This window comes from Chenopodium album, chromosome 15, assembly GCF_948465745.1.
Source record: "Chenopodium album chromosome 15, dcCheAlbu1.1, whole genome shotgun sequence".
Lineage (NCBI taxonomy): Eukaryota > Viridiplantae > Streptophyta > Magnoliopsida > Caryophyllales > Amaranthaceae > Chenopodium > Chenopodium album.
In genome coordinates this window covers 5510947-5524142 of record NC_137848.1, presented here as the reverse complement: position 1 = coordinate 5524142, position 13196 = coordinate 5510947, and the positions used below count along the sequence as shown (strand labels likewise).

Genomic DNA, 13196 nt, shown 5'->3' with positions numbered 1-13196 from the left:
AAGCTCTCACAGAAACATTTAATTTGCAATGAAATTTCGATTCTTATTTGATTTGAATAGATCTCAAGAACAAGTTAATTACATAGAGTTTCATAAAACAAGAAATCAATTTACAGTTTAAATTATTTGTCTAATCTAGGAAACCTATAGCCAATGCATCATAATATGCAATCTAGATATTATATTACTATCATAAAAGAATGAAAACTGGAAACTAGGATAGTGTTCTTAAATACATATCAATCTTATGAACATCATTGTACAATAATAACACTCTTATTCGATAATCACGAACGTAGAATTGTTATGCTCGAACTTCTTTCGGTTCTGTTGAATAAAAACCTCGGCTTCACAATTTACATCCCCTTCACATTTCATAATATCACCATGTTTGATTGCATTCTCCACCTTACTACGGTCATTTACTGACTTCTTTTGGTGGCTAATCTTGTATGGCGGCGACAATATGTAAGAGAAGTAACTCTCACGTTCATCTAAGCTACGAACGTTACTATTGTTGTTGATATGGTTGGATTTCGGCTGCTTCATCTACAATCGCTCTCACTCTTTTTTTTTCAATCTTTTTTTGTTTTCCCTTCTTTGTGTTTGATTCGCTCGAGTTTTTGTCACAAGTTTAAACAAGATAAATGGCTCTATATATATGCAAGCAATTGAATTTACGTGTGTTCTTTACATTGATGAATGATAGAAGAGAATCTGATACTCTTTGATTGCTTTTACGTTGGCATTGAAAATAGAGGTGCAGTTAGTTGAAATTGAACCTAAGAAGCTTGAAAGTTTTATGAATTTCTTAAAGGACAAGGTATACATAATTGTAGGTATAACGACTTTATTCCTTGTTTGAATTTTCCCATGCAATGTTACAAGCGATCTAGAGAATTTTGGATATTCGGTTCAAGTAAAAACTAAATTTTCAAAACTTTGATATATGATAATACCATAAAGAAACGAGAATATCCCAAATATTTAACACTCATACATCACAAATTATTATAACGTACTATGTAGAAAAAAAAACTTTATTAATCCACCAGATAGATTATCAACCAATTGCGCACACAAATAATCAAAGATGAAACTTATAGTAAACGAAAAAATAATTTTATTACGGGTTCCGTTCATTTCACCTTATTTTTGCTAAACTGAAATTATTTTTACTAGTTTTCTATTATATTCTTTTTTTAAGGGCCTTTTCACATTTAGTGAATTGAGCTGAACTGAACTGAACTGATTGGAGCTGAACTGAACTAAACTGATTGAAGTTGAACTGAACTAAAATGAATATTTTATGAGAGGAAAATTAGGAGCTGAACTGAACTAAACTAAACTGAACTGAAATTAAGAAAATGTGAACAGACCCTAAGTTTACTAATTTTTACTAAACTGAAATTATTTTTACTGAATTGAAATTATTTTTGCTAATCTGAAATTATTTTTGTTGAACTGAAATTATTTTTACTGAACATTATTTTTTTAAGATGAAGTGGACTGGTCCTCAGATATGGTAACGTATGAAGAATTACATTTCAGGTGTTCACATGATAACCTTCTAGTTTTGTTATCCTGGTTCACTATACGACTAACAGTCCAACATTAATTAATCAAAAAGATGATTTCATTTGTTCATCCGACTAGCCTATCTTCTTTTGCTTCTATTATCGAGGGAAATGGTTACTAATTTTTCCTAGGGGTGGAACAATGGCACAGGATCACACAATAACTTGCCCATCCTTCCCCGGCCCTCAGTCAATCGCATTTAATTTAGACCCGACTTGACGAGTATATTGAAATATTGACAAACATTCAAATAATTCAGCTGGTGCACAAAAGTTTATCAAGTTGATCTAAAAGAGAAGCCAAAAATATTCCTAATACAAAAAAAAAAAAAGTATATCAATAGTACAATAAGTTTGAGTTGAAGATTTTTCTAGTATAATAAACCAATTCTTGAAAATTTTGTAGGACAAGGTCTGTGTCACAGATCCACAGATGCATTCAGCATACACATGCTATAAAGCCGGAAAGTAATAAGATTCGTTAACATCACATTAAAAAAAAGAGATGTCAAGAGAAGAACACGACGAATTCTAATCAGGTGAGCAGAGTCGTCTAAAGATAACTCCGTATATAAATAGAAGTCTGTGACTCAAAACTACATCTACAACAATATCATCAATTCATAAGCTACCAAGATGAGTACCTTGAATGAAACTGATGCTTATTTCTCGCACCTATTTTCCCTGCCAAAGAAGCACAAAGATGAGCCTCCTAATGATTCGAGTAGAGGGTGGAGAAATGGGAACGTCAAATATGGAGACGACATCAATGCTGAAGCTGAACAGTTCATACAGAGAAATCATAATGGTGCACGAAAGAAGCAAGAAGAAGATGTTGATAGTGAAGCTGAGGAATTTATTAACCACGAGCACCTCAAGTTTGCACTCAGCAAACGTATACCCTCCAGCATTGGATGATGGGAGAATTCCCAGCATTCAACGGCAAGTAGCATGCACAATAACTGCATAATAATGCCTGCCATACTCGTTTCTTTTTCCTTCTTTTTTTTTTCATTTTCTGAGAGATTCATCTTTCGACACCTTAACACACATGTTTGTCTCACTCTCTCTATTTGCCATGAAGTTTTGTACTTTTCTTGTTTAATTGTGTTATTCATCATCAGATCGAGTCTCAAGGATATTTCCAAAGCTCATAGCATATGATTTTGCATATTATCACCTTATGTTTTACGCAACATAAAGGTAAAAGAATAAATAAATTTCAAAATTATAAGAGAAATTACATGTTTCTCTCCCTCTAAGAGGTACAGTTCATGACTTTATGGTAACAAAAACAACTGATGTGTGACCTGGGAGAACAAGTGTTACAGAGAGAAGTTTTCGTTGAAGTATACTAACCTTCATTCAAGAGTAAAGGATAGGTTTGCTCTATACAATGAAAAATATTTTCTGAAAGTTCACCTCGAAATTCACTGAAGCAGCGAGAGACATTTCCCAGGCCAGCATTTCTCAGCAACTAAAAAACAAAAATACAAAATTATTCGAAACATAGAAAAGGTAGAATCTCAACTTTAAAGAATTTCTTTACACATCTCTATCTAAACTATGGACATTAACAACAAATAGGGGGCAAATAGAATCATTTGGAAATTACCATCATGTTACTGTGAAATTCCATCACTAAGTGGCCGGGAAAATTCAGCAACAGAACCGGTAGAGCTACTTGAAGGTTCTGAATACCATTGGTTCTCTTCTCGAGTGATGAAGGTAGCTTCTGCACGTACAATGTACTACATATGTCAGCTAGCAGGGAATAAAATGTAGTCCAGATTCAAAAATCAGGCCATAGAGCACAAAGACGCAGGTAAATCTCCATTTGAGACTGCATAAATCATACCAGATAAGAAGACATCCTTGTATGCTTCATCATCGTAGAGAAACTGTGGTGGATCAGGAGAACCAATCCCAACAATGGTGCTTCCACTGCATTGAGCATAATGCAAAAGAACAATTATGGCAGCACCACAATGAATATATAAATGCATGAGATAGAAGATCCTTTAAGTCAATGCAGTCAACAAGGAATGAAAATTAAAATAAATTTAGAAAAAAAAAAAAAAAAAAAAAAAAAAAAAAAAAAAAAAATTCAATGAGCCAAATCCAATTGTCCAAGGGGAAATGTATAGTCTTTTATCTTTTAATCTCACTTCAAATTTCATTTTGCTACATAAACTAAAATACAAGCTTTGAACAAAAGAGCAGTAGTATACTTCGTATAGGACTATCAGTTCATAATTAAATGTAGTGTACGAGAAACCTAGTGTCTGGAAAGACGTTGCAATTGTATGTCATGCATAAAAGACATTATTGAATAAGCAAGCAGTTGGCATTCACTCAAAATGCTGATACAGGGGTTTGGGGCTTAATGGCTCAGCACGGTATTCATTTAGATACTGAGTACAAAATGACATTAACTTGTTCAAAGCCTTGAGAAAAGATAATAGCAGATACAGAGAACTATAGCATACATGCATTGGAATCTCACCTTCCAGACATAAAAACAGCATCATATTGTCCACGGCTGGCTGCAATTATGCGTTGTTTCAATCTTCGCAGAGTTGGAAGAACTTCAAATGCAGGAGGCTCTGAAAACAATATTATTAGAAATTCATCCAAGAGATCTATTGAGCTAATTTAACACTAAAATGTTGTTATACCCAATATACGCTCCAAGCAAAAATAGAACATGAACAATCAAGACCAGGATCGGAATAATAGAACTACAGTTAGCTTTATGTAATTCACTGACAGGATGACTATATACGAAACATCACCCAAATCTAGTCTGACTTCAATCTGTTAAGTGTTACACCAATCCAATCCAAAATCAAAAAGTTATAATCAGTTCTTAGGAGGAAAAGTTCTAAAAATATAACCATCCCCAGGTTAGCAGTTACAAGAAAGGGCCATTCTCACTACTATGTTTCTATTTGCTGTCTTAGTGGTCAGACTTTGCAGAAATGACAAGATTACACAATATCTCAGACATTGGGATCCAATTAACTGTTATAAGGGGCAGAGAAGATTCAGTTTAACATAATACCTACCCAGATCATTGATGCATACATCTTGAGAGATTCCTTCTTTCGATATTTTCTCCAATAAAGATAAAGGATCAACCTTGCTAGTTTGATCCAAACGAAGGCTCTGTGGCAATAGAAAAAACTATTAAATATACACATTATAAGGAAGCCAAAGATCTTATTGCATATACAGCATTCTGCAGGAGTTACGGAATATTCATACCTTGTAAACTTGGGCAGTGGAGCATGCTTCTTGGGGCTTTATAAGGACCATTGGAGTATCCAAAGGTATGGGTGGCGGGATATTTTTAACTTCCTAAATAACAGAAGAAGATTGATCAGCAGGAAACTATGGACTAATCTAATGCTGTTTAACAATGTACAAAAGCAGCATTTTCAAATAGATACTTTGCATTTTTAGTGATGAAAGTCACTTTGCTTTCTTTCAGAGAGGACATGACTATAGCATAATTAAGACAAAAATTATTACTCGTAATATTTAGCCAACATCTAATTTTTTGAAATGCAACAAAGATCTAGATATGCTCCAATATTTCAAACTTCCAGACAATTATCAAACAACAGCTTTGTACAAAAGCCAGTCCAGCTTCCTTAGTCCCTCCTGTAGTGAAGGTATATAGTTTTCCTTATTCATAGGTTTGTTTTATCATCAGTTTAGAATTACACAGTCCAATGAACATTTATTATCACCTTTCAAAACAATAAATTGGCACTAAAACTTGAATTGCATGAAATACCTCGCCCCTTCCAGTACAATATGCAGCTCCATGGGAGAAGAAAAAAGGAATATCAGAACCTATTTCACTTGACCATTCTTGAAGTTCTTTTTCTGTTGCAATACCACCACTAAATTGATTCACTGCCCAAAGTGCAGTAGCAGCATTGCTACTTCCTCCTCCAAGCCCGGCTCCTGTAGGAACCTTCTTATCAAGATGAATCTGTTAATCAAGATTCAAATTAACAAATGTTGATACAATATCTAAAAATAAATGTCTGAATTCATTACTCCAGAAAATCACTTCAAATACCCAAAAATACTTGTCACTGCCTGTCTTCTGCCGATACAAGTTTAGAGCCTTAATTATCTGAAGATGAAAGTTTAAACTTCAGTCCTTGCAAGAGTTGCAACACAATTGCGTAGCACAATTCATCAAATAGTCACTATAAACTGCAGTAATTACCAGGTTTTTATCATCAAGGGGAACTCCAGCCACATTTGTTGATAAACTATCCTTGGTCCTTGAAGGTGACAAAGAGAATTTTATTTTATCCCCTAAACTTATCACCTAAATCAAACAAACATAAACAAGATATGCATTATCCTTCTAACAATCTACGTAGTATATTTTTGCATAGCAAAGTTTACCAAGACCTCGGGGCAGTACGGCACCCAAGACTTGGGATTGAATCTCGTCTACAACATAACATCACTGCCTTGCGGCTCTATTTATCTTTGTGTTATCAACAAAACACAAATAATTAATCATAATTTTTTCCCCAAAAACACCAAAATTGATAGAACATACATGAAATAGAGACGCCAAATCATGATATCCATCTTCCCTTTTTCCAGTTATCCTCAAAAACACATTCACCTGTAATTCATTTCATTTCATTTCAAAAAGTACCAAATTACAATTAAACTAGCAATCAAAACAAAATTAATTAAATTAATTAAAATTAAACCGGAGTAAATGTCACACCTTACAAGGTGAAAAAAGAGTGAGCCTAGAAAGACCAGCTTCCTTATCCACTTCATCTGCTAATTTATTCAATCTTTCTTCTGGGTCATACACTATCTACCAGAACAAATTAATACATCAATAAAAATGGGGATAAATTTATTCAATAATTTCAATTGAAAACAAAATTAAAAATTGAAAATAGTGATTACCTCTAATTGTCGTCTATCCCCAGATGACAAGGTTTTGAAAGATGGGTACTTTCGAAGATTATATTTATGGCTAATAGAAGGAGACCCATGAATTTTGAAAGCAGAAAAATCATTTCTTTTGGTTGAATTGAGGAGAATTGAACTGTGAAGAAGATGAACTGAAGCCATTTTTGTTCACTGTTAGCAGAAGCAAAGGGGCTTTAGCTTCTACACTCAGTTCATCGTTGATGCCACCAATTTTGCCAATGAAGCGTTTCTTTTCCTAGCTGTACAAAGTTTGGCCCCACCAACTATTTATTCGCCGAGCGCAGCTTATTATTCAATTATCCAATGATACTATGAGTAATCTAAATTCAGGATTTATCATGTATAGATATAATTACTTATTACTTATTAACCCTCTGTTTATTGTTAGTATGTTGGATATGAGGTTATTGCTTTGGAATGTCTCTATGCTCGTTTTCAAATGTGCCACGAGCATAATGAGTTGACTCGCCCAAAGTAACTCTCGCGATTGATTAGGTGAAACGAGAAAGATGGATTGTTGTCCATCAGAAAAATTAATAGGAATTCTCCAAAAATCCAAGATTGTCAAGTCAATACGTTTATTATTGATCAATTTACCGTTAATATAAAAATTGTTAGAAAGGGTACTAGCAAAGTCCCACATGACATGTCATATGGGCAAGGCCATTCTTGGGCTCCGTCACCTCCGTGCAAGAAAATCGACATGAGCTTGGCATGGCATGATTTTTTTTAACACATGACATGACAACCTACTTTTGCCGGTGTCAACTAACATGACACATGACCCTACACGACTATTAGATTGTGCTCAGTTTTAACTAGAATAATCACAATTATTTCCCAATATTTAAAGTATTAAAAGTATCATTGATTCGATTGACCCTTAACCAAACATTTGGTTCATGACCTTATGGCTATGTGATCTCAACATATACAACTAGAAATGATCAATTCCAAAAACAATCCAAAGTCGAAACTATCCAGCTCAAAACTAACCCTAAATGTGTGTTCAATTCACCTGATTTTTACTTATCTGAACTTATTAACTCTTATTAGAACTTATTTTAGTTATAAATTAAACTTGGTAGCCCTGATTAACCCTTATCAAAACTTATCTGAACTTATTTTTCCTGAACTTATTAACCCTTATCTGAACTTATTAACCCTGAAATAAGTGAAAATAAGGTGAACAGAACAGGGCCTAATGACTATTTTGACAATTCTAACATCTTAAGTTACGGAAAAAGTTTATTTTTATTACAAGAGACAAAAATATAAAATAGTGTAAAAAACTAACCAACCCATCAAACTAGACTGATTTATGGGCACTCTTAGCGAGCGCACAAAAAAAAATCTGAACTTATTTTTCCTAAACTTATCTGAACATATTTTTCCTGAACTTATTAACCCTTATCTAAATTTATTAATTCTGAACTAAGTGAAAATAAGATGAACAGAACAGAATCTCATGACTATTTTGACAATTCTAACGTCTTAAGTTACGGAAAAAGTTTATTTTTATTACAAGAGAGAAATATAAAATAGTGTAAAAAACTAACCAACCCATCAAACTATTTATGGGCACTCTAAGCGCGCGCAAAAAAAAAAAAATCTAGTATTCGCTGCATTGTTCCGTTGTTCGGTTGTTCCTCAAGTTTGGTTTCCAAGGTTTTCAGCAATGAAACGCCACTCGTTTCGCATTCGACTACTCCCACCACCAGAAGAGGCACTTGAAATGGGGCAAAATCTTTGATTGTAAGCGTCTAAAACCCTAATTCAGTTCTATTTTTCCATTTGAATCTGTAGTATCTGCTTAATTCGCTGCTTTTCCATACAAATAATAGAAATTAATCATCATCCAGTAATAGAATTCAATCCTTCATTTTCTCTTCCATAATCGAATTATTTGTCTGATAATTCGTTTCCCGATTTAAATACTTCAGAAAAGATAATTTCTTCTCATGTTTTTGTTAATTAGAGGAGGATTTTGGTTTTAATTAGCTTAGCTTAAGAGATTAAACAAATACTGTAATTGCTTGTTACCAGGATATGAATTGGCCTCATTAAAAGGCCATTTAACGATATTAATATTGTGATGTCTTTTTCCGGATATCCTAACATAGTATCGGTCACTAAGGTAGTAATGTATCATTTTTTTTGAATGGGAATGTGTCATTTAAAAATCATCTTTCGAGTTTCCAGCCCCGGTTAGAGTTAAGAATGTGTGACTCTACTAAGTGCAATTGTGCAGACCATAGAGTACTAGTTTTATCTATTACTAGAAGAGTACTACTGCCTTTTGTGATCTAGGTATATGAAGCGAGTACATTTTCATTGTTATTTGAAGTGAATTACATCATATAGGCGAGTTCGTATCATGTGTTTTTGGTTGGGTAAATCACTAGGTAGCCTGGATAGGAAGGAATTCGGTAATGAGGGCTGTTTGCGTTAGGATTTCTATGTTTCATCATTGAAGTCATCCTGTTGTTCAAGATGAAAAGAAAAGTAAAATTTAGATACATTCCATATTCCAATGAGTTTGAAGAGAAAAAACTTTATATGTTATTACCTTTCAATTCATCAGCCCTTTTCCTCCGTGTTGCATCTCGACCTTTAAGAAGCTTCTCCTTGATCAAACACAACTTTTTGATGACATCACTGATGTCCATCCTTTCTCCAAATGACTTAGCAGAACAAACGAGTCCAACACTGAACACCTCTGTCAAGGAATCCATGATATGATGATTGCTGCTCATGTTCAGGATTTGCAAATTGGTGTGATTGTTCAATGAACAAAGAAAGTTTAAATAATCAGTTCCTGTCGAGCCAAGAAAGCTTTCACTTATAAGGAACACCTGAATCTCATTAAGCTTCCAAAGAAGGGGTACTTTGACTACTTTCCCTAAATCCCAGCCAAATTGTTCATCTGCTGTTGGAAAAACTGCAGATTTGTAGCATTGGATAGAGAAGTAGGAATGGGACCTGAAAATTGGTTAAGGGCTGCAGTAAGGTCATTTAGGTTTGGAAGAGTGGTGAAAAGTTCTGTAGGAAGATGTCCCTGGAGTTGATTACTCCTAAATCCATTAGTGTAATGGAGGAGATATTGAAATTTGAGGGAGGGCCGAGGGACAGTTCCAGACAAGTGGTTAACACCAATTCCCGAAAAAGTAAGTTGTTTAAGTTGGCCGAGAGGATCAGGGATTTACGTACTAAATTGGTTTCTTCTACTGAGAGAGTGCTTAGTGAAGACAAATTTCCAAGAGAGACTGGGATTCAAAAATTTAATTAATAATGAGGTGAATTCCTTATTTTGTATCTTATGAGCTTTCTAATTAGATTGTTGATGCTCTGTGATAAAATCTGAAGCATCAATAGGGATCCTAACTCCTTTGGTAGCTCCCCTTCCAGGTTATTATTGGTTAAACTTAATGCTATTAGCTTAGAGCACCTGGATATATTAAATTGAATTTCACCACTTAAAGAATTATTGTACAGATATAATATTTGCATTCTTCGCAAATAGCTGATTTCCGAAGGGATTTGATGCCTGAAGCTATTGTGGTGATATGGAGCCTGCTAATTGCAATTGTGGTGATATGGAGCCTGCTAATTGCAAGGAATTGAGTTTCAATTCAGTGACTCTTTGATGGCGTTGGCTACAAGTAACACAATGCCACTTGCAGAAATTGACATTATTAGCCCAAGAGCTCATAATTTGTGATGCGTCAGCGGTTATCTTTTTCTCGAAATAAAGCAAAGCCAGCTGATTGGTCTCATCTCTGCTTATTCGACATGATATTAAGGAGACAAGGGATGTGTAGGTGATATAATATACAAGGAAGGATGTCCACAGTTATGGAGCACCCATACCTAAAGTTATAGGATATTGCATGCAACCTAGGTACTAAATGTAATTAGGAGGATTATACTGTTCTCGGCTGTCTGGGTTCCTGGAATAGAAAGACAATGTAGGAGGAAATACCCTTTATCTTATTTTGTTTTCGAATAGGAAACGGAGGTATTTGTAAATTGTAATGGAATAAACAGATATAGGGAAAAACAGAGAATAAAGAAAGTAGAGTGAGATTTAGAAAAAGAAGAAGCTAAATAGAGTTGTATTAATAATGCTATCAATTCATCACTAAGAGAATACAAACCAAGGCCAAAAGAAGATAGAAACACACACAATTTCATGAATACTTGCTCTTTCCCAATCCCCTTATTTATACTTCTGTACCCTTGACATGATTCACGTATCTGTCAAACCCTCACAGTTCACTGATGTGCCCTCAATCTTCTTAAAGGCACAGACTGCCAAACCTTCTAACAAACTCTTGGTGATGTCACCTTCAATTCTCTTTTGGACTTCTTGCATAGGTTTGCCGATTGGATGGCTTGTGATGCATTGCAGTATAACAAGAAGCAAGACGTTCATTTTTGAAAGCCAAGAAACTTTCTGCCTGATGTTAACCATGGTTCCATGTGTCTTCTTATGTGGCATTGCTGAGACATTGCGTGGAAAAGTTAATTTGTATCTCGGAAGTTGGAAGTGTCAAATGGGTAAACCGGATATTAGAAGTAGTTTCAAACTTTGGATAACACTGTGTTAATTCTCCAGGTATGGTCTGCACAAGTTTTCCATTATTATTAGGTTGATTAATTGTCTGGCTAAATCTCTTACACATATTTTAAGGCCTATGTGATGTGTTGCATTCCATTTACACGGTGAGATCACTGTTATGCCTTTGGCAGGGTTACACCTGGAGAAAATAACCATGCTGCAGATAGGTCTATTGCAAACACAAGCTCATCACTTGAGGCTTCTGAACTTTACCATCATTGCATGATTTCTGGACTGTACTGGCCATTATTATTCCAATTAGTAATGTTTATAATTGTTGGTTACATTAGCTAGATTGATCAAACTCCTATAGTGTGTGTTTGGTTCATGCATAGTATCTGACAGCAACTAGTGCTAGGCGTGCTTGATCTTGGCTCTAAAAGATCACTCTGACATCAGACATGAGATAGAAGATATGGCAATATTGGAACAACTTAGAATAACTTCAAAGAACTGTGTCTTGCACTCTTGCATCAAGTCTTTATTTTTTATTTTTCTGATTAGCCACTTGTGATTTAATACTTCAATCAATTTGAGTATGTTAACATCTTATTTGAATAATGGAACTAGTCATGATTCTTTGGTCATCACAAATCATTAACGAATGTACGAGAAACTATAAGTGCATAACATTCATTGGATACTTCAATCCAATATTTTAAAAATGTCACTCCTAATTTGGAATATGGATCCAACACGTCCTGAAAAGTACCCCTTAAATGACGAAATTGCCCCAATAACGGACTAAATAGTCCAATTATTGTTTCCTTGAGAGCACTCCTATTATCTTTGTTTTATATTATTTGCAATAATTAGACCTTTTTTACTCACATTTTATGTTAAATTATTACAAATAATATGAAACGGAGGTAATATTATTTTCTATGTCTTTGCTTCCATCTAATTAATCAAGAAAAGTTACAAACTATTAAGATTTTTTTTTTTTTTTTTTTGGGCACACACATAGATAAAGGCCATGTTTGGGGAAAAGCTGAAAATTGAAGCTAATTGTGTTAGCTGATTTTAACTAGCAGATTGTATTAACTGATTTGACTAACTTATTTTATTAGCTGATTATTATGTAAAATGATCAATAAGCTAATTGTGGGGTAAGTAGTTCATATAGGATTTAAATTAAATGGAGGTATAAATAGTCAATAAGCTAATATTGATCAAATAAACTAATTTTGCTCAAATAATTAAGCTAGTTATCAAACACAGCCAAAATCTTGTTTCATATAGCGGATTCTATCTTATGATTAAGGCTTAGATAATTGTTATTGTTCTTGTTTGTGCACACTCACGCATGTTAATGATGTGCATGTCGGCATGTGTGGTTGACTTAGACCTATAATATGTAACAATCTTCCTCGGGATAATGTTTCTTGGAGGCTAGATCTGCACCATTTAGGTACAGATTAGTGGGGGATCCCCTTGTTACTTATGGAAAATGAATATTGAAAGAGTGTTTATAAATTTTCTCCCTTAAACAAAGGATGGGCCCCCTTATTTATTTGATTTAGAAAAAAATAAAAAATGTTACTTAGAGTTCTTAATCTCCCTGTTTTTGCAACAAAATTCAATACCTAAAAGTCCCTTCATACCTACAAATGTAAACCCACTTTTTTCTTCAATTTTTATTATGTATGCTTGTTGACCCATACATCTAAACTTCACTTTGTTAAATAAATGTACTTTTATAGGTAATGAAAGTGACCAAAAATGGTTGTTAATTATAAGTCATTAACATAAGTTGTGTGCAGCTCAGCTTCTAGTAAGATCTTTAAACACTTTCGTATTGGATGAAGTTAACCAACAAAGTGAGATTGATTGTAGTTAATTCAACTCAATAATGATAATCCAATAGTGATTAGTGATGTACCCTGCAGGAAACCTTTCCTATGAACATTCTTGTGTACGCAATGCAAAGAGTTATCGGCTTATCGTGTCGTGACAGCTCGAGTTAAAACTCTTACACTTCCTGTTATTCCTTAGAGAATCATATAGGCAAA

At 34.2% G+C, this 13196-nt stretch overlaps 1 protein-coding gene and 1 long non-coding RNA gene across 4 annotated transcripts; one reads left to right on the top strand and one right to left on the bottom strand.

Moving 5' to 3' along the window:
- Nucleotides 1-2043: 2043 nt before the first annotated feature.
- Nucleotides 2044-6849, bottom strand: LOC145581709 (4-diphosphocytidyl-2-C-methyl-D-erythritol kinase, chloroplastic/chromoplastic-like). Of its 3 annotated transcripts, none has more exons than XR_014099667.1 (13): nucleotides 6537-6849; nucleotides 6346-6441; nucleotides 6169-6237; nucleotides 5824-5928; nucleotides 5671-5727; nucleotides 5380-5580; nucleotides 4845-4937; nucleotides 4646-4745; nucleotides 4084-4183; nucleotides 3436-3521; nucleotides 3193-3312; nucleotides 2937-3054; nucleotides 2044-2355 (listed from the first exon to the last, which is right to left on the bottom strand). XR_014099667.1 is itself a non-coding variant. In XM_081638736.1 (12 exons), the coding sequence occupies exons 1-11, from the start codon at nucleotides 6702-6704 to the stop codon at nucleotides 3200-3202; spliced, it is 1188 nt and encodes a 395-aa protein (XP_081494862.1). In that variant the 5' UTR covers nucleotides 6705-6849; the 3' UTR covers nucleotides 2782-3054; nucleotides 3193-3199. The 3 variants fall into 3 exon arrangements, 1 of the variants encoding a protein (XP_081494862.1); XR_014099668.1 differs by having other exon boundaries at nucleotides 2044-2261; XM_081638736.1 differs by lacking the exon at nucleotides 2044-2355 and having other exon boundaries at nucleotides 2782-3054.
- Nucleotides 6850-8170: 1321 nt separating this feature from the next.
- LOC145581707 (uncharacterized) lies at nucleotides 8171-11535 on the top strand. Its single transcript, XR_014099666.1, has 3 exons — nucleotides 8171-8318; nucleotides 10059-11181; nucleotides 11316-11535. It is a non-coding gene; the product is annotated as an uncharacterized LOC145581707 (long non-coding RNA).
- The last annotated feature ends 1661 nt before the right edge of the window (nucleotides 11536-13196 follow it).